The sequence below is a fragment of the Acinonyx jubatus genome, chromosome A2, assembly GCF_027475565.1.
Source record: "Acinonyx jubatus isolate Ajub_Pintada_27869175 chromosome A2, VMU_Ajub_asm_v1.0, whole genome shotgun sequence".
NCBI classification, from domain to species: Eukaryota; Metazoa; Chordata; class Mammalia; order Carnivora; family Felidae; genus Acinonyx; species Acinonyx jubatus.
Window position 1 is genome coordinate 72,158,434 of NC_069383.1, and position 21,949 is coordinate 72,180,382.

The 21,949-nt window shown below is 36.0% G+C and overlaps 1 protein-coding gene across 3 annotated transcripts in view; it reads left to right on the forward strand.

The window, feature by feature from the left end:
• Window positions 1-21,949, forward strand: part of PEX1 (peroxisomal biogenesis factor 1) — a 46,577-nt gene that overhangs the window by 10,115 nt on the left and 14,513 nt on the right. For all 3 annotated transcript variants that reach the window (XM_027071879.2, XM_027071876.2, XM_027071875.2), the window contains exons 6-15: window positions 1,096-1,215; window positions 4,320-4,443; window positions 4,685-4,785; window positions 5,676-5,758; window positions 6,869-7,001; window positions 12,647-12,743; window positions 14,427-14,597; window positions 16,021-16,175; window positions 21,333-21,522; window positions 21,726-21,892. In XM_027071879.2, coding sequence (XP_026927680.1) covers window positions 1,096-1,215; window positions 4,320-4,443; window positions 4,685-4,785; window positions 5,676-5,758; window positions 6,869-7,001; window positions 12,647-12,743; window positions 14,427-14,597; window positions 16,021-16,175; window positions 21,333-21,522; window positions 21,726-21,892 — 1,341 coding nt within the window. The remainder of the gene's footprint in view (window positions 1-1,095; window positions 1,216-4,319; window positions 4,444-4,684; window positions 4,786-5,675; window positions 5,759-6,868; window positions 7,002-12,646; window positions 12,744-14,426; window positions 14,598-16,020; window positions 16,176-21,332; window positions 21,523-21,725; window positions 21,893-21,949) is intronic.

The window sequence follows — 21,949 nt, forward strand, 5'->3', positions numbered from 1 at the left end:
AACCCTGAGATCATGACCTGAGCCAAAATCAAGAGTCGGACACTTAACTGACTGAGCCACGCAGATGCCCCATGAAGCCTTACGTTTTTAATACCTGCCAAAGGTTTGTTCCCCAGTTCCTGAAAGCAGAGGAGGGACTTGTTATATGTTGGGGGAAATGCCCAGGTAGGGAGATACCCACGGTGTGAGCTGGCACCAGGATGGGAACGTGTCCAGAAGCTGCTTACCCTGATGAGAGCAGCTGTTGTTTCATCTTCTCATCCCGGCCTCAGGTAGTAATGCTTCGTTTATGTGAAATGAGTCACTAGCCCTCTCTTACTTGAACTTAATTTGAGCATTGTAAAGTGAGACTTCATGGTGATAAAGGGAGGAAATTGTTAGGGAAGAAAAATGGGAAAGGAAGGGGGTCATCTTTGTAGATTTCTTTTACTGCCAGTTTCACATATGACCTCTGTGCTGGCAACTTACAAAGTTTTAATCTCTTTGGCTTATATCATTTTCTAAAATTCTAGACCATCAGCTCATTATTTTCTGTTAGCTCTAAACTCCCAGTTTAAGAGATCTGCTACATCTTCAAAATAAAAATGTCTAACACTGAACTTGTTAGGACTTTCCTTCTGTGAATGGTTCTGCCACGTGGTGGGAATATTTTTTTTTTTTTTCCTTATGAATATGTGGTGAGTACGGGGTGAAGAAGTGCCAGGTAAAGGCCTGGAGACCATATAAGATAGCAGCAGGGAGTCCACACTTCCCACTCCACTTTAAAGGTTGGCAGCCATGGGCACTGAACAGTGGTGGTACTGGCAGCAGGTGCCATCCCGTACTCACACAGGCTTGACTCAAGAGAGCACAGCTGATGTGATTGCATTCTGAGGAGGGTGTGAGAAGAAAGAAATGAAGGGGAAAAACTAAAATGTTTGTGATACAACAATACCTGAACATCCATCTGGTTACTCTCTGAATCATGATAACACAAATTTACTTACCCATTAATTTACCCGAGTTTATGAAAGTTAATACCAATATTTACACTGTGGAATATTTTTAAATCAAGTTTTAGACATATTTATATTTTTATTTATTTTTATATTTCAGATTCCAGATGACCTGAGAAAGAGACTAAATATAGAAATGCATGCAGTAGTCAGAATAACTCCAGTGGAAATTACCCCTAAAATTCCAAGATCTCTAAAATTACAACCTAGAGAAAACTTAGTGAGTTCAAATTTATGTTTTGTCAGTTGTTTTACACATCTTATGAGATGCTTTGGCTAAATAATAAGAATGTTGTATTTCTTTTTGCTAGAAGGGTGAAGAAGTCTTTTTGTGGTAAAATATATATATATTTTTTATATATATATATATAAACAAAATGCTGTTTTATATATATATATAACAAAATGCTGTTTTAACCATTTTTAAGTGTATGGTTCAGCATTAATTACATTCATAATGTGCAATCATTGCCACATCTATTTCCAAAACTTTCCCATCTCCCCAAACAGAAACTCTATGCCCAGTAAGCAATAACTCCCTATCCCGTCCTCCCCCAGCTCCTGGTAACCCTATGTACATTCTGTCTCTGTGAATTTGGTTATTCTAGATATTTCATATAAGTGGAATCATACAGTATTTGCCCTTTGTGTCTGGCTTATTTCACTTAGCATGTTTTCAAGGTTCACCCATGTTATAGAATGTATTAGAACTTCATTCCTATTCATGGGTAAATAATATTCCATTGTATGTATATACCACATTTTGTTTACCCATTCATTTGTTGATGGACCCTTGGATTGTTTCTACCTTTTTGGCTCTTGTGAATAATGCTGCTATAGAACCTGTTTGAGTCTCTGCTCTCAGTTCTTTTGGGTATATACCTAGGAGTTGAGTTGATGGATTTTATGGTAATTCTGTGTTTAATTTTTTGAGAAACTAAGAAGTCTTTAGTAAGCAACACACATATTATGTATATTGTGCCAATGCAAATATGATAATTTAGCTTTTTTTTTTTATTATTAAGTAAGCTTCACACCCAATATGGGGCTTGAAATCATGTCCCCAAAATCAAGAGTTGCATGCTTTATTGACTGAGCCAGCCAGGTGCCCTGATAATTTGGCTTTTAGAAGATAGGTATTTTTGCTATATTCATGTAATTTTTAAAAATTTTCCCATATTATAGCATTAATATTGCAACCAAAAGAGTGCTAGACTGCTCGCTAATAGAGTATTATCACCTGTACCAGTTTAGTTTACCAGTTCTCAGAGCACTACAATCCAGGAAAATTACTGTTTTCTAGGTTTTGAAACTTCCAAACATGACTTTATCCTTCTCTGATTATTTGAATGGTCCTTTTGGGTCTTTAGGATCATGATGGTCATTATAGCATGGAAGAGCCATTTTAACAGAACTTTGATGAAACCCCAGATAAGATTGCTTGTATTATGTACTGGAGAAGAGAAAAATAAATAGAATAAATGCCATTTCCACAATAGTATGGAACTGAACATTTAACACATTGGCAGAACTGTACACAGTGATTTCTAGTTTTAACTTTTTAGCTAACTGATCTTCGTATTTTTCAAAAGTTAGGTCTTGTGTTCAGACATTTGACTTTTTTTTTTTGTCTCAGTATGAGGCTCTTAGTGCAGAATTCCTTTTTTAATCCTGAGTTGCATATTTTAGTGGAACTTTTAGGATGTTGGCAGGTGTCTCTGGGGTGATTATATCTCTTAGGACCTAAACATGTTTGATTCTAGAGGAACTGTGAGTTGCTTTCTGATTCTTCAGGTCTTGATTTTAAATATATTTTTTTAAGTAAACTCTACAGTGGATGTGGGGCTTGAACTCATGACCCCAAGATCAGGAGTCTCATGCTCTACCAACTGAACCAGCCAGGCGCCCGGTTTTAAATAGTTTTCATTTTCATTTTCAGACTTCCTTTAGGTCTTTAATCCCATTGCCCAATAACATCCAAAGAAGTGACAGATGGTTTCTGTGATCTTTAAGAATGGGAAAGCGATGCCTGTACTTAGTTTAGCCTGCTTTTGTGGTGATCAAGTTCTAAACCAAGCTTAATCAGCAGAGCTAAGCTTGACTCTGGATGAATAGAGGCTTATTTTCCTAGGCAGATATTAATGATCTTTCCTATATGAACTTTTGTGTATTCCTGTTTTTGTCTTCACGTAGGTTTTAAAAACTTAAATTAAAAGCTTTAAAAATTAATAGTGTTTTTCTCAGAATTTCTTTATACCTCTTAATTTGTTAACGTTACACTTACTGGGTATAACAGTACTACAATCTGCTTAACAGAAAAACAAAGAAAAGTGACTTGAACATACAAAGAATTTATTTTTCTTATGTACAGAGAAGTTTGGAGGAGCTCATAGGTGGTTAAACCATATCATCAGGGACCTAGGCTCCTTTGGTCTTTCTGCCATCCTTAGCCTATAACTTTCCTCCTCTTAGATGCAAGGCATTTGCTGTACGTATAGGCATCACATATGCGTTCTTGGCAGAAGGAAAGACACAAAGCAAAAACCTCCTTGCAAGGTTTGTATACCTTTTAATTAGGAAGAGAGGCCCTTCTCAACAATTGCTGATTGCACACTATTGGTCAGAAGGGAGTCACATGTATGTGCACACATATGCACACACAGGTCCACTCTGGGAATTGGAGAGTTTTCTTTCTCACCTCTTTAATAGAGGGAAGCAAGGGAGAATGGAGTTGGAATGGTTTTCCATCCAGTGAGCCAAATTATGGTATATGTGTCACTGGTCCTAGAGGTAGGGAGTGTTAAAACTTTGCCACTTGTGTAAATGTTTCTTCCAGCTTCAGTGTATTCCTTGTGCTGTAATATCAATTCCCAGATCTGTGCCTCTAAATATGAACATCCTTCCTGGTTTTGTTTGGTAAGGTTTGCTTTTTTTTTTTTTTAATGTTTAAGTTGTTTCTTTTTAGTTGCTCCATTTAATAGATTATAAAATTGAGGTTCAGACAGTTTCATTAATTTGCCCAAAGTCACACAGATAATAAATGGTCATGCCAGACTGGTTTGCACCTTGAACTAGCACATTTATTTTTGCCACACTGTTGTAGAATGGGTATACCGTGATTTACTTCCCCAGTCTCCTACCAATGGATACCATCTTATGGTTCTCACATGAGGTGAGCAAGGCTCAGAGAGGTTAAGAAGCTTGCTTAAGGTCCATCAGCCATATCAAGGTTTACATATTAATGTAAGGTGTTAAACTAAGGATGTTAACGTTAAATTTAGGTATTTGGATAATTCATTACTGTTCTTCCCTTTTCTCTGGCAGCCTAAAGATGTAAGTGAAGAAGATGTAAAAACTGTGTTCTCTTCATGGCTACAGCAATGTACCACTACCACACTTCCTTTGATAATATCAGAGGAAGAATATATTAAGCTGAGAATTAAAGATGGTGGGTAACTTTTGTTATTTTGATATTTTTCCTACTAAAGAAGTGAAATATTTTCATTGTTGTTACAACCTTTAATACATGTGAACAGGAAGCATAATAATGATAAGTAAATGGTAGATTTTACATATTGAAGAATGCTTTTATTTAAATTTAAAGAAATTTGAATCTTAAATTATCTCTGTTTCAGTACTAACTCACATTTATTACTTGTTTTTTTCTTTTTCTTTTTTTTTTTTGATAGAGTTGGAGGAGTTTTCTCTAAATATAGTTCATTCTTGGGAAAAAGAAAAAGAAAACATTTTTTTATTGAGTCCCAATCTGCTGCAGAAGATCACAATACAAGTAATCATATAACTGTTGAATCTTTAATAAGATAATATTTGTCACATTGGATCAATAATAAAGTATGAATTTACCTGTAAGACTTTGCATCCTGAAGTGTATTAGAAACGTGAATGATAAGAGTAAGGAATAACTTGATTTAAAATATTTTATTATATAGTCTCTTTAAGTTATCTAAACAAATTGATTTATCCTAAATTTAAAATCAATGCACAATTAAGTTTCAAGAATAGAATTGATTGTGTTAACTGGCAGATAGATCATGATTTCAAATTATTCTCATATTGAAACAAAGGAAAACTTAGCTTTTGGGATTTGATTTTTAAAATTCCTATTTTTAGTTGGAGTTCTGCTGCACAACCCATATTATTTTGTCACTTCTTAAATTCTCAACTCTTCACAAATATTACCAGATCATTTTTCTTCTAGCAGTATTTTAAAAGTGGTCTTTTTTAGAATATTATCTTTTAGCTAGGATATTCACTCCCATTGTTAAAGAATTGAAGATGCTCTAGTCGTTTAGAATTTGAATGGTTTGGAACTAGACCTTGTCTCTACTTTTGAGATAAAATTGAAGGAATACCATTCAAAGAAGATACAAATGGAAGAATTTTGGAGAGTAAATATGACACAAATCAAAATTATAAATAAAGATGTATCTGCAAAATGTATGAAGGAGATGACATTCTTTACTGCTTGGATGAGTAAATTATGTTCCTTGGATGAATAAATTATGATTGTCAAGGCTAATTTGAATAATGATCTTGCATGCACAATGTATCTTTTCTTGGTGGTGTAACAAAATCAGTAATCAGTTTCCTAGGACCCAAGAAAAACAGGCCATAGATATAACTTTGAAATGTAAAATTGATTTTTCCTTGCTACTGTAGGTCCTTCTAGATCCTATGGTAAAAGAAGAAAACAGTGAGGAAATTGACTTTATTCTTCCTTTTTTAAAGCTGAACTGCTTGGGGTAAGAAGTTATGGCCAAACTAATATGTTTACAGACATGTTTGACATTATCTCTGGCAGGGTTTTTATATGTAAATATTAAAGTAGATGTTAATGTCATTGAATAATCTCAGTAATGCATTAGTAGATATTTTTTCAAGGATTGTTTCTGTTTTCACACCTAGCTTAGTAATTTGCCTTGTCTTCTTAGGTAACTACATAAAAGTCTGAAGCTTATTAGAAATTTTACTTCAAGATTTGATTTGTGAGAAGGAAACAACTGGTTATGACCCAGATTATATGTGCTCGAATAAAACAATAATTCTTAAGAGTTAATACATTTACTTTAAAAGTTAATCTAAAAACATTATTTGAATGTTTAAAAATATTTCAAATTAAGTTATTCCTTCAGCTATTTTATTAATGTACTAATTGGGATTATTTGTGTTTTCCTTAACTTTTAAGACAAGTCTGAAAAGAACCTCGTCTTATCTCTTAGGAAATATGAGACTCTCGTATAAACATTATATCTCAGAATTCCTCATAGAAACCTTTAGTGGTTATAGTAGCAGTGATTTGATTTCCTGTAATAGTATAGTCTGTAAATGTTTTAATAAAAGTACTAAACCGTAAAGTAACAATGTTTATAGCATAATGCTCATGTAGAAAGTAAAATCTCTTCAGCTCAGATTCTGATTTTCAGAATTTATATTATCAGAAATAAAGTGGTAGAGTCAGGAAGTAGGTTGAAGTTCATGCTTGTATAATCTACAAATTGAAACCGGATTTCAAAGCTTAATTTAAGAGGAAATAAGTCTTCAATTCTTTTAACACTTCAAATGCTCTCATTTATGATTTGTTGTTTGTGTCTGTTAAGACAAATTCCTTGAGATGTCCTGTTAAGACAAAACTTTTAGTTACTGTACATGTTTGAAAGTAATAAAACTAATTTTAAAAGTTGTGACTCAGATTTGGCATTAATTCAATACGCTGTCAACTAAGGGAAACTTTCTAACATTTTACTCTTTTAAAAATCATTAATTAGCCTGGAAAGGAAAGTTTCAGAATTTTTTACAGCTGGATTTTATCCTGCTTCAGCATTTTATCATGCAATAATGTATATATTTTGCAGAGGAGTGAATTCTTTAGGTGTGTCTTCCATGGAACACATCACTCACAGCCTCCTGGGGCGCCCTTTGTCTCGGCAGCTGATGTCCCTTGTAGCGGGACTTAGGAATGGAGCCCTTTTATTCACAGGAGGAAAGGTACGTAGTTAAAATGTGCCCATTTCACTAATAACTAATTTTATTTTTTTCTTTGAGTTTTGATCATCTGTTATATAGAGTTGTTAATACAAGATAGAGGAAGTGGTGATTTAGAAAGTGGTGATGAATAAAATGAATAAGGTGTCATGCTCACTGCCTTTTTTATGTATCATTTGATACAATTGTATGATTTTTCTTTTTTAGGGTGTTGATAGGGTTGATTTTTTTTCACATGTTGAACCAGCCTTGCATGTATGTAATAAATCTCACTTGGTCGTGGTGTATTTTCTTTGTATACATTGCTGAGTTCTGTTTGCTAAAAATCCTTTTTTTTTTAATGTTTTAAAAAAATTTATTTAATCTCCATACCCGACATGGGGCTCAAACTCACAACTGAGATCAAGAGTCTCTTCTGACTGAGCCAGCTAGGCACCCCATTATTTGCTAATATTTCTGTTGAGGATTTTTGCATCTAAATTCATGAGCAACAGCCGTTGTTAATTATCTGACTTTAGCTCAGGTCATGATCTCTCAGTCCCTGGGTTTGAGCCCCGTGTCCAGATCTGTGCTGACAGTTCAGAACCTGGAGCCTGCTTCGAATTCTTTGTTTCCCTTTCTTTCTGCCCCTTCCCTGCTCACACTCTTTCTCTCTCAAAAATATATAAACATTAAAAAAATTGTTTTAATTCATGAGCAATATTAGCCTATAGTTTTCTGGTTTTGTACCACTTTGTGTGGTGTTGCTATTAGGGTAATACTGGCCTCATAAAATGAGTTGAGAAGTGTTCTTTCCTGTTCTGTTTTCTAGAAGAGAGCATATACAGTTGGTATTCATTCTTCCTTAAATGTTTAGTAAAATCTCCAGTGAAACCATCTGGGTGTTGAGATTTTTGTCACCTTTGACTTTTTTTTTTTTTAATGTTTATTTATTTTTGAGAGTGTGAGCGGAGGAGGGGCAGAGAGAGAGACACAGAATCCAAAGCAGGCTCCAGTCTCCAGGCTGTCAGCACAGAGCCCAGTGTGAGGCCCTGACTCATAAACCATGAGATCATGACATGAGACATGTTGGACACTTAACCGACTGAGCCACAGAGGTGCCCCGACCTTTAACTTTAAAAAAAAATTTTTTTATGTTTATTTATTTTTGAAAGACAGAGAGACACAGAGCACAAGCACGGGTGGGGCGGAGAGAGAGGGGGACACAGAATCTGAAGCAGGCTCCAGACTCTGAGCTGTCAGCACAGAGCCTGATGTGGGGCCCGAACTCATGAACCGCAAGATCATGACCTGAGCTGAAGTCAGACACTCAACTGACTGAGCCACCCAGCTGCCCCAGGACCTTTAACTTCTTAATTATAAATTAAATTTCCTTAATTGTCTTATTTCACCATGGCAGACATTTGGTAGTTTGTAATTTTCAAGGAATTGGTCCATTTCTTCTAAGTTGTCAAATTTATGAGCATAAAGTTGTTTGTAGTATTCCTTTCATTATCCTTTGAATGGCTGTGGAATCTACTATGGTGTTCCATTTCCTGATTTTGGTGTTTTGTGTCTTTTCTCTTTTTAATCTTCATCAGTTTTGCTAGAGTTTCCCTGCCCTTTTTTAAAAAAAAATTTTTTTTTTAACGCTTATTTATTTTTGAGACAGAGAGAGACAGAGCATGAATGGGGGAGTGTCAGAGAGAGGGAGACACAGAATCCAAAACAGGCTCCAGGCTCTGAGCTGTCAGCACAGAGCCCGACGCGGGGCTCGAGCTCACGGACCGCGAGATCATGACCTGAGCCGAAGTCGGCCGCTTAACCGACTGAGCCACCCAGGCGCCCCTCCCTGCCCTTTTAAAGGGCTTACAGTTTTATTCTTTACCAGTGCAAAATTATTTTCAGAGGTACAGTGTGGTCTCTGTGAATCTTTGTTCTTTTATTCAATTCAAAATTTTAAGACTTTTTCATTTCCATTCACTTTTAACTTTAGTAAAATAGCTCTTTTTCCTGTTACTAGTTCAGTTGCTTTCTTCTGATTCTTACTTAAAATGTAACAGCTACTCCAAGGGTGCCTGGCTGACTCATCAGTAGAACATGTGACTCCTGCTCTTGGGGTTGTGAGTTCAAGCCCCGCACTGGGTGTAGAGATTACTTAAAAATAAAATTTAAAAAAATACATATTTTTATATACATATCTATATGCAGTAAAAAATATATATGTGTGTGTGCATGTGTATGTGTGTGTGTGTATATATACACATACATGTATATATACATAGTTATGTGCAACTACACCAATAACCCTAGTATTCCCTTTAGGAAACCAGAAAAAAAGAGCAAATTAAGTCCAGTGTAAGGAGAAGAAAAGAAATAAGAATTAGAGCATAAATCAGTGAATTAAAGACAGGAAATCAACAGAGAAAAATCAGTGAAACCAAAGCTGCTTCTTTGAAAAGATCAATAAAATTGATAAGCCTTTAGCCAGTCTAAGAAAAAAAAAGAAGACACAAATTACTAATAGCAGAAATGAAAGAGGGAACATCACTACAGATCCCATAAACATTAAAAGGATAATAAAGTCGTAATAGTAATAGGCAACTCTATGCCCACAAATTTGATAACCATCTTAGATGAATGGACCAATTCTTTGAAAGACACAAGTTCCCAAAACTTGCACAAGAAGTGTACAATATAAAAAGGCCTATAAGGAAGATATTATACCAGTTTTCTACAATCTCTTTCAGAGGATAGAAGCAGAAGGAATGCTTCCTAAGTCATCCTGTGAGTCTAGCATTACCTTAATACCAAAACCAGACAAAGACGTTAAAAGAAAACTGCAGACTGATAACCTCTCATGAACATAGATACAAAAATCCTCAACAAAATATTAGCAAATCAAATCAACCAATGTGTATAAAGAATTGTATACCATGATCAAGTGGAGATTTATCCCAGGTATGCAAGCTGGTGAAATATAGGAACTATTCTATGTGGTTTCTAGGTTTCTGTGTCACATTTCAAAATGCATCATCATTTTATATTTATTTTGAAAAAGCAATATCGTATTGACTCAGAAATCAGACTTCTCCATCTCACCTAGGGGTATCATGGGTAATATGAAGAACAAGCAGAAGACCTGGATTTGAGTCCCACCTCTGTCATGTACTTTCTGACTATGACCACAGGCAGTTTTGTGGTTTCTTAATCTGCCTTCTTAGGATAAACCTCACTTAAGGGAAATAATATATGGAAAAACACTTTGTAAACTCAAAAGTGCTATACAAGTGTGATTTACTTTGTGAGGAGAAAGCCCTCAAACTAAGCAAAGTATGATAGATGGGACCTGTACCCCAGCACCCTTAATTTCTTTATTTTTTGGAGCCCGTTGACTTTAAATGTAAATACAATTCTGTAAGGTGTAAGTGTGGTAGTATTTGTTGAGTGGCTGCTAAATTTCAGATTTTGTATAACAAGCTTGGCTGTTTTTCCAGTTCACGGTGCTGAAAAACAAAATGTTAGAACTGGTGCAGGGCTGTTAAAGCTAGACAAAACAGCAAGGGTAGGAAATAATACTAGATCGAGGGAAAAAACCTATATTAAAAGAACTGTAAAAACCTGCCAACATTCAGCTTTTCTAGGGGGCACTATAGCAACGGTCAGCAAAAAAATTTTTTTAAATGTTTGTTTATTTTTGAGAGACAGAGACAGAGTGTGAGCGGGGGAGGGGCAGAGGGAGAGAGAGAAAGACACAGAATCTGAAGAGGCTCCAGGCCCCGAGCCGTCAGCACAGAGCCCTATGTGGGGCTCGAACTCACAAGCGGCGAGATCATGACCTGAGCTGAAGTCGGACGCTCAACCGACTGAACCACCCAGGGGCCCCGGTCAGCAAAATTTTAAATATATGTGTGTACCTTTTGATACAGTAATTCTGCTTCTAGAAATTTATTCTAAAGGTGTAATCTGACAAATAAGTTAACACATATATGGGTATTTATTTTAGCTTTATTTATAATAGTTAAAAATTAGAAACAACATTATTATACATTAGGAAGGGGCTTATTAAACGTGTTATGTGCAGTATGTCCCACAGTGGTGGTGTGCTGGGGAGCCGAAGCAGCTCCATAATTGTGGATAAAGAGGACAGTGATTTATCATGAACCCACATAAATACTGTAATCCCATCTTTACAAATTTACTTAAATGTGTATGAGGTGTCTGGAAGGGTGATACCTCAGAACAATGGACTGTGGTTACTTCTGTGAGGTGGTAAGATTACAGAAAATGTTTTACGTTTCTCTTATACTAAGTGTTTACAGTTCTTTTGTATGCTTCACATGTTAATTTATAAACCAGGAAAAAAATAAAGCTTTTACTTGAAAACAAGAAGTACACATTGGATCAAACTCTATATAGTCTAGAGTCACTTAATAAAAAAGTAAATAGTTCTGCCCACTTTAATAGTCTCTGAGGGCTACATAGTACACTAAGGTCACAGTAATACTGTATATCACCAAGAAACTGTAAATTAAAATTGCAGTTAATTTAAGATAACAAGGAAGTGGGTAATAATTTTTTTTTCACTGAAAATAGTTGAAATTAAATGGGATTAGGTTTCATTTCTCTAGAAAGATTATTTAATGTTTACATTATTCCCTTCTAGTAACAAATAATGAAGCATTGACTGTTTTTAAAGGTAAAAGATTTAAATATCAGTGATTTAAAAAATTGTAAAAACAAATTAAGTGTTTATTTTCTGTCTGTGCGGTGTAATGAACATAGGACACATCCAGCTTTTAACAGGTTAAAAGAAAAGACATATTTTGGTGATATCTGCATATCTTCCCCAGCAACTAGACCTGGTGTATTTTTTTTTAACTTTCTCAAAGCAATTGATTATTTTTAGTATTAGTACCAATTAAGGTTGAAGTTGGGTGCGAAATGTACCTTTTTGGGGGGTTTATATTCCTGAGATTGGGTTGTCATCTGTTAACCTTGCCTGTGTTTGTATACCACTTGAGTCATTCTATTAGAGCTGGGAAGCTAGAGCCTTCTGGGTTTTTTTGCAAAATATTACATATTTTTCTTTGCTAGACTTGAATACATGTTTAGGAAATCATTCTTTCCCACTTAATCCTGGAGTGCTCTTAAAACTTCCTGAGTCTCTGGGGCGCCTGGGTGGCTCAGTCAGTTAAGCGGCCAACTTCGGCTCAGGTCATGATCTCGTGGTCTGTGAGTTCGAGCCCCACGTCGGGCTCTGTGCTAACAGCTCAGAGCCTGGAGCCTGTTTCGGATTCTGTGTCTCCCTCTCTCTGACCCTCCCCTGTTCATGCTCTGTCTCTCCCTGTCTCAAAAATAAATAAAATGTTAAAAAAAAAAAATTTAAAACCTCCTGAGTCCAGAGTTTCAGTCCTTCCTGTTAGTTTACTTTATGCTAAATGTCACGCACCATAATGTGATCCTAGAACTCCAGGGAGGTGGGTTTTCTTTTTTTCTTTTTCTTTTTTTTTTTTTTTTTTTTTTTTACCCCCAGCCTTATTGAGTTAGAATTGACATAGAATGCTGTGTAGTGTATACTTGATTGGTGAGGCTGAGTCTTGGTTGCCACAGTAACAGAAGCTATTTCTGTGATTGAATATATTGCTTATGAAGCAATTATTTTCTAGGGCAGTGGAAAATCAACTTTAGCCAAGGCAGTCTGTAAAGAAGCATTTGACATATTGGATGCCCATGTGGAGATAGTGGACTGTAAAACTTTACGAGGTATGAATATGGTAACACTCTACATAAATCCCTTTTTTGCTAGAAAGGCAGAAATGTTATTTCATGCTGTTAATCTAGTAAGTACAAATATCTAATCTTCCCTTATCTTTTCTGTTAGTTGTTGAAATTCCTTAGAAAAAAAATTTTTTTCCTTTGGAAAGAGAGCATGAGCTGGGGAGGGGAAGAGGGAGAGAGAAAGAATCCTAAGTAGGCTCCACACCCAGCACAGAGCCTGATGTGGGACTCAGTCTCAGAGATCATGACCTGAGCCAAAATCAAGAATCAGACGCTTAACCGACTGCGCCACCCAGGTGCCCCAATTCCTTAGAAATTTTAAATCTTTAGCTTTCTAATATTTTCAGCAAAATTTTCTAAACTCTCTATACTTGATGGAGACCCCCCCTCCTTTTATTTTCTTAGCCAAAACTCTTTGTAGACTATATTCCTGGAAATGCCAACTTAGACCATTCTGAAAAAGTTTGTATTTAGGATATACTCTAATGGGTGTAAATATTCCTAAATTGCTAGGGAAACTCGGCTGTGGACAGTGAAGAGGAGAATTACAATTTACCATATATATACTTTTGTACTTTTAAAAATCTTTAATGCTTATGTTATCATCTATTTGATCAAAAAACAAGATTGGAAAGATTTTATCTTGAGTAACCTTTTTTTTTTCCCCCTTGGCTACCTCTCTCTACCTTGTCATCCCAACCAGTCCATGCTGTGTGTGTGTGTGTGTGTGTGTGTGTTTTATGTCTACCATATGGTAAGAAACTAAGAAATAGCCTTCAAAAACTGATTAATTCATATGCTGCAAAGGTGGTTTTAGAGATACTGTCCATCTCTCAGAGTCATGCTTGAACTTCATGTAAATTTTTGTTTTATTTTTTAAATTTATATTTTTTTAATAATTTTTTTTTTTAAGTCTGAGATAGTGTATGTGCATGAGTGAGTGTGCTAGTGGGGAAAGGGCAGAGAGAGAGAGAGAGAGGGAGAGAGAATCTCAGGTAGGCTCCATGCCATCAGCACAGAGCCTGATGTGGGGCTTGATCCCACGAATGATGAGATTATGACCTGAGCTGAAATCAGGAGTCAAATGCTTAACTAAAAATAGCCACCCAAGAACCTCCAAAATTTTGTTTTTGACCTAAGTCAAAGTAACAGTAAGTAACAGAAATTCTTTACATTGGCTTATGAATGTGTATGTTTTCTATTCTTTGAAAATTAAAACTTGGTAATTCACCAGGAAGTTTGAAGCCAAATGTACGATTCAAATATAGCAACTCTGGGATCTCTAGATAGCTACATTTGTGTTTGATTTTATTTGAATCTTGATCCCCTAGTCTTTCATTTATGTTTTTCCATATCCTGCTTTTATTTTGCTATTTTTTAAGGTAGTAATTTTTTATACTGTAATTTTCTGTGGAATGAGTCCAGGTAAAAATAACATGCATAGTATCATATTCCTTTTTTCAGCTTTATAAAATTCAGCACTTTACTGGGTCCTTTGAGGTTCTATTAATTAAACCACATTAATGATCAAAGTTTAGTGATTGGTATATTAACAAAATATGGATCAAATTTTCATGGTTAAATCAATATTGAGTGTTTCTAATGCTCTGAAAAGGGCAACCTATACTTACCAGCCCTGAAATAACATTTCATATCTTGCATATTAAGGAAAAAGGCTTGAACACATACAAAAAACCCTGGAGCTGGCTTTCTCAGAGGCGACATGGAGGCAGCCTTCTGTGGTTCTGCTGGACGACCTTGACCTCATTGTTGGCCTGCCTGCTCTCCCAGAACATGAGCATAGCCCTGAGGCTGCGCAGAGCCAGAGGCTTGCACATGGTAATGGTAACACATCCACTCGTGGCCATGGGCCTTTTTCTTTGGTTAGACAGAAGTTTTAGTCTTAATGTTAAATCTTCTGTCTTCAGAAAACAGATATATGTTATATTGCTTTTGTGGCCTCTGTATTAGCAAAATTGGTAAATAAGAGCCATGTGAAAATTCTACAACCTTGTGATTAGTCTGTTGGGGCCTTTCATTCTCATATACTTATTAGAAATTGCTTAAGTATACAGATACTCTGTTCATTTGAAAAACATTTCTATAATGCTTATGCAGAGTCTCTATTCTTAAAATCTAGGAGAGGAAAGAAAAGGAAACCATTTTAGTACAGAATACTGATAGTAATAATGACAGCTACCATGTGCTGAGTGCCTTTTCTGGGTTAGGGATTGTTTTGTACTCTACAGGTAAATATTCTGCTTTTACAGGTGAGTAAATGGAAATGCAGAGATTAGGTAACTGACCAGGGTGGCATAAGTAGGAGGTGGTAGGCTGTGCTCTGCTGGAAGTGTGCACAGGGCACTGTAGGAACATGCACCCTCAACCGGGACTGGGAAGGGGTGGGTAAGGAGCTATCAGAGAAGGCTTTTGGAGCGAGTTAACAACTGAGATTAATGCAATTTTGATGGAGAAGTATAAATTAGCATTAAGTAGCTTCATGCTAATAAAGAAGCACAGGAAGCGTGATCCATAGGCAAAGATACAGAGGTACAAGAAATCGTGGTATGTTAGGGAATACGTGGCTGGAGCTTAGAATTCATGGAGAGCTCAGGTTGGCTGCTGGAGGATTTGGTAGCGTTCGGCTGCCTCAAGGTTCTTCAGATCTGGAATTGATAGAAAATGCAACCACAGTGCCTTGGTTATTGCAAATAGTGTTAACCACACAGTTTGAATCCTGTAGCATCTGCGAAACTTATTAGAGTAGTGTTTAATGGAATGCTGCAGATTTCTAGGTCACGATTCCTACACATTGTTAATGCTTGTTTCAGTTCTGACAAAGAACTGGCGTAGAAAGAGATTGTTTAGAAAGTCATAGGAATGGGAACTGTATTTTGCCCAATCAACAGAACACAGTATTGGAAATTTATCTTCCTTCTATATTTCAGAGACTCCTGTTTGTTTACTTTCTGAGATCCAGAAGTAAGGAACCTCCTAGGCATTGTTTTGAGCTTATAAATCGAGTTTATAGTACCTGCTAGGCCTCCGTTAGATTGGTTAGAGTGTGGCAGATATTAGGTCCTCAATAGATAAATCAATGAATGAGTGGCAGATGTAATATTTGAAAGGTATGAAGGATCCATACTCTTTGTACTCCACCTTAAAGCTCGACTTTAGGTTATCATTATTTTTAGTGATTTTATAATTTTTAAATGTCATGTTTATATTTGCTAAGCTTCTAAACTATATTGCTTAATTCTAGCTTTGAATGATGCAATGAAAGAGTTTATTTCCATGGGAAGTTTGGTAGCATTGGTTGCCACAAGCCAGTCTCAACATTCACTGCAACCTCTGCTCGTCTCGGCTCAAGGAATTCACACATTTCAGTGTGTCCAACATATTCAGCCTCCTGATCAGGTAACATACAACTTGTGAGAATTGCTGAAATATATCCCTCTTTATATAAACCTTTTTTCAGTTTTATTAATGATTTGTGTCTTTAAACTTATGGTTAAGGATATTTAAAAGGTGACATTTCTGGGGAGGGCTCAAAAAAAAGGTGACATTTGGTGCATGTTGTGCTTAGATGCACAGTTTCCATTTATAACCATCTGAAATGTTACGATGTACTTTCCAAGGCTTTTTTGAAAGCATTTCTTCTTCTTCTTAAAGTTTTCTTATTCCATGTAAAAGGAAACAAAAACCCTAAAAATTCTGAACTGCTTCATTTCCCATTGGTGAAATCTGTCAATACATCGTGGAAATTAGAATTTTTTCAGTTTATTCAGATATAATTGACAAATAAGTTTGTATATATTTTAAGTGTACAATATGATTTATACATTGTGAAATAATTTACCACAATCAAGTTAATTTAACACATCCATCACCTTACATAATTACCTTTTTTTCTTTTTAATAAGAAAGAGCATTTAGTGAGAAATGTGTATCGGTTTGTATATGTGTGTGTGTATATGTGTGTGTGTGTGTGTGTATGTGTGTATATGTACATTATATATATATAATGTATGTATATATAATATACACATTATATATATATATATATATATATATATATATATATATATATATATGTAAAATTCCCCCCCACCATCATGATAAGTCTACTCTTTAATCCCCTTCACCTATTTTACCCATGCTCCCACCCACCTCCCTTCTGGTAACCATCAGTTTGTTCTCTGCAGTTAAGAGTTTCCTGATTTGTCCCTTTTTTTTTTTTCCTTTTCCTTTGCTCACTTGCTTTGTTTCTTAAATTCTGTGTATGAGTGAAGTCATATTTATCTTTCTCTGACTTATTTCACTTAATATTATACTATGGTTCTAGGCATGTCATTGCAAATAATAAGATCTCATTCTTTCTTATGACTGAATACTCCATTGTATGTATATACCACACCTTATCTATTCATCTGTCAGTGGACACTTGGGCTACTTTCATAGTTTGGCTTTTGTAAATAATGCTACAATGAACATAGGGGTGCATGTATCCCTTTGAATTAGTGTTTTTGTATTTTTTTGGTAAATACCCAGTAGTGTGATCACTGGATTGTAGGGTAGTTCTATTTTTAATTTTTTGGGGAACCTCCATGCTTTCCACAATGGCTGCACCAGTTTGCATTCCCACCAAAAGTGCAAGAGGGTTCCACTTTCTCCACATCCTCGCCAACATTTGTTGTTTCTTGAGTTTTTGATTTTAGCCATTCTGGCGAGTGTCAGGTGATATCTCACTGTAGTTGTGATTTGCATTTCCCTGATGATGAGTGATGTTGAGCATCTTTTTATGTGTCTGTTGGCTATCTGGATGTCTTCTTTGGAAAAATGTCTCTTCATGTCTTCTATGCATTCTTAATTGGATTATTTGGTTTTTGGGTATTGAGTTTATCAGTTCTTTATGTATTTTGGATACTAAGCCTTTATCAAATGTGTCATTTGAAAATATCTTCTATTCAGTAGGCTGCCTTTTAGTTTTGTTGATTGTTTCCTTCAATGTGCAGCAGCTTTTTATTTTGATGTAATCCCAGTAGTTCATTTTTGCCTCTATTTCCCTTGCCTCAGGAGTTACATGTAGAAAAATGTTGCATTGGCTAATGTCAGAGAAATTACTGCCTGTGCCCTCTTTAAGGATTTTTTTTTTTCTTTAAGGATTTTTATGGTTTCAGGTCTCACATTTAGGTCTTTAATCCATTTTGAGTCTATTTTTGTAGATGGTGAAAGAAAGTGGTCCAGTTTCATTCTTTTGCATGTGGCTATCCAGTTTTCCCAACACCATTTGTTGAAGAGACTGTCTTTTTCCCATTGTATATTTATTAATTGACCATATAATTGTGGTTTATTTCTGCGCTTTCTGTTCTGTTCCATTGATCTGTGTGTCTATTTTTATGCCAGTACCATACTGGTTTAATTACTACCACTTTGTAATATAACTTGAAATCTGGAATTGCGGGGCGCCTGGGTGGCTTGGTCGGTTAAGTGTCCGACTTCGGCTCAGGTCATGATCTCACGGTCCGTGGGTTCGAGCCCCACGTCGGGCTCTGTGCTGACCGCTCAGAGCCTGGAGCCTGTTTCAGATTCTGTGTCTCCCTCTCTCTCTGCCCCTCCCCTGTTCATACTCTGTCTCTCTCTGTCTCAAACATAAATAAATGTTAAAAAAAAAAAATTAAAAAAAAAAAAAGAAATCTGGAATTGTGACACCTGCAGTTTTGTTTTTCTTTTTCAAGATTGCTTTGGCTATTTGGGGTCTTTTCTGGTTCCATATAAATTTTAGGATTGTTCTAATTCTGTGAAAAATGCTGGTATTATTTTGATTTAGGGATTTCATTAAATATGTAGATTGCTTTGGGTAGTATAGACATTTTAACAATATCTGTTATTCTAACCTGTGAGTGTGAAATGTTTTCCCATTTCTTTGCGTTGTCATGAATTTCTTTCATTAGTATTTTACGGTTTTCAGGGTACAGATCTTTCACCTCTTTGGTTAGGTTTATTACTAGATATCTTACTATCTTTGGTGTGGTTGTAAATGGGATTATTTTCTTAATTTCAGTTTCTGCTGTTTCATTATTAGTGTATAAGAATGCAACAGATTTCTATACATTGATTTTGTATCCTGCAACTTTACTGAATTAATTTCTTAGTTCTAATCTTTTTTTGATGGGGTCTTTCTACATATGGTATCATGTCATCTGTATATGGTGAAAGTTTTATTTCATCTTTACCAAATTGGGTATCTTTTATTTCTTTTTGTTGTCTGATTGCTGTGGCTAGGATTTCAGTATCATGTTGAATAAAAGTGGTGAGGGTAGACATGCTTGTATTATTCCTGACCTTAAGGGAAAAGCTTTCAGTTTTTCACCATTGAGTATGATGTTTACTATGGGATTTTCATATAAGGGCTTTATTATGTTGAAGTATGTTCCCTCTAGGCCTACTTTGCAGAGGATTTTTATCATGAATGGCTGTTGCACTTTGTCAAATGCTTTTTCTGCATCTATTGAAATGATCCTATGGTTTTTATCCTCTTTTATCCAAATAAATGTTTTTTAAAATTTGATTAAACATTGTTTCTTTACCAGCACCCTGATATTCTTTTTTTTTTTTTTTTAAGTTTATTTATTTCTTTTGAGAGAGAGAGACCACGCAAACAGGGGAGGGGCAGAGAGAGAGAGAGGGAGACAGAGAATCTCAGAGTCTCTGCACTGTGAGCGCAGAGCTGGATGCGGGGCTCAAACTTAGGAACTCTGAGGTCATGACCTGAACTGAGATCAAGAGTCAGATGCTTAACTGACTGAGCCACCCAGGTGCCTCCTGGTATTCCTTACCCACTATGATTTTAGCACTCATTTCTAATGTGTGGGTTTTTCCCTCACACCACCAAGCAATTCTCAGACACCAGATGGGTGTGCTACAATTCAATTCAATTCTGACACCATCTAGTCAAGATATCATCAGATTCCACAGGTTAAGTAAGAGCTGAGTCCTCTAAGACTGCTCTCCACTTCCAATGCCAATTGGAAGTCTAGCTTGTTACCTTTGCTTCTGACCAACTGGCTATAAATCAGAGATTTCCCCGACCCACTCCTTGGCTTTGATTGATTTGCTAGAGTAGCTCATAGAACTCAGGAAACTAGTTTACTCAGTAGATTACTGGTTTATTACAGAGGCTATTAAAGGATACAAATCAATAGCCAGATGAAGAGATGCATAGGGTGAGGTTCTATTCTCACAAAGTTGCTTCTCTCCTTGTGAAGTTTAGGGCCTGGCATGGTGGCTTAGGTTTTTGTGGAGGTTTCATTACATAGGCACAATTGATTAAATCTTTGGCCGTTTGCAGTTAATTCAACCTCCAGTCCTGGAGATTTCCCCTTCCTGGAACCAAAAGGTGGGACTGCAAGTTTCAACCCTCTATTTATGGTTGATTCCCTGGCCACCAGCCCCCCATCCTTAGGTGCTTTCTGAAAATCACCTCATTAACATAAACTCTGGTGTGTTGTGAATATCAAGACAGTTTTATCACTCTTATCACTTAGGAAATTCTAAGGGTTTTAGGATATCTGTGCTAGAAACAGGACAAAGACCAAATATATGTTTCTTATTGTGAATCACAATATCACAAGCACATATGGTCCATCGTCCCCTTTGGAGACTTCTGTTCATGATGGTTTTAGAGACAGGGAGCTCAAAGAAGAATGTTCTAGGGGTGGCAAACACATTTTAACCTCCTCTTTAAATTTTTTTTAAATGTTTGTTTATTTTAGAGAGAGAGAGAGAGAGAGTACGAGCAGCAGGGGGCAGAGAGAGAGAGAGAGAGAGAGAGAGAGAGAGAGAGAGGGAGAAACAGAATCGGAAGCAGGATCCAGTCTCTGAGCTGTCAGCACAGAGCCCGACGTGGGGCTTGAACCCACGAACCTTGAGATCATGACCTGAGCCGAAGTCAGACGCTTATCCAACTGAGCCACCCAGGCGCCCCTTAACCTCCCCTTTAAAATTTTTATCCTAAATATTCAGGCCCTGTGCTAATTAACTGTTATTGAAAAAAGAAAGTATTATACCTATTATTAAGCATAACACAATGGTAGTGGGATTGGTCATTGAATATCATTTTAGAAGTAAGTTTTATAGGAACAACAACAAAAGCCACTCTTGAACCAAATGTTACTAAAAAGGCTTCTTACTGGAGAAAGAAATAGCAATCGTTTATCAATGTGATTTTTTTTTTGCAACTTTATTGAGGTATATTTGAAGACAACAAACTCAGTATTTAAAGTGTACGATTTGATCGGTTTTAACATGTATATACATTATATATTGTATATACACCACTTAATATGTATAGACCATAAAACCATCACCACAGTTAAGGTAGCAAACATTGCCATCACTCTCAAAAGTTTCCTGGTGCCCCTTTGCAATCCCCGCCCCCCCCACTCAATCTGCAGACAACCACTAGTCTGCTTTCTGTCACCGTAGATTATTCAACCTGATTTTTTCAAAATATATGTACTAAAATTTAAATTTGAGTAAAATTAGAAATCGAATTTTGTGTTTTTTCTTTAGGAGCAAAGATGTGAAATGCTACATAATGTAATAAAAAATAAACTGGGCTCTGATGTAAACAAGTTCACTAATCTTGACCTGCATTGTATAGCTAAACGAACTGAAGGGTTTGTGGCTAGAGATTTTACAATGCTTGTGGATCGAGCCATACATTTTCATCTCTCTCACCAGAGCATATCCACCAGAGAAGGTATGTGTTCTTATTCAAACCAAAATCTGAAATTGTTCCGTTGCAGAGGAATGTTAACATCCATTAATGTAAGTATTAAATATATTCTATTTTAGTATACAAGCAGTTTAGTAGAAAATCGACATCTCCAGCTAAGATGGTAGCATATTTTGAAGATTCATACATAGATGTGACTACCAAAAGTTGTGTTTATTTTTAAACAGAATTAGTTTTAACAACATTGGACTTCCAAAAGGCTCTCCAAGGATTTCTTCCTGCATCTCTGCGAAATGTCAACTTGCATAAACCTAGGGACCTGGGCTGGGATAAAATTGGTGGATTACATGAAGTTCGGCAGATACTCGTGGATACTATCCAGTTACCAGCCAAGGTAACTTTTAAAAAAAAAGAAAAAAGAAAAAAAGAAAAAATCAAGTATCCCAGAAGA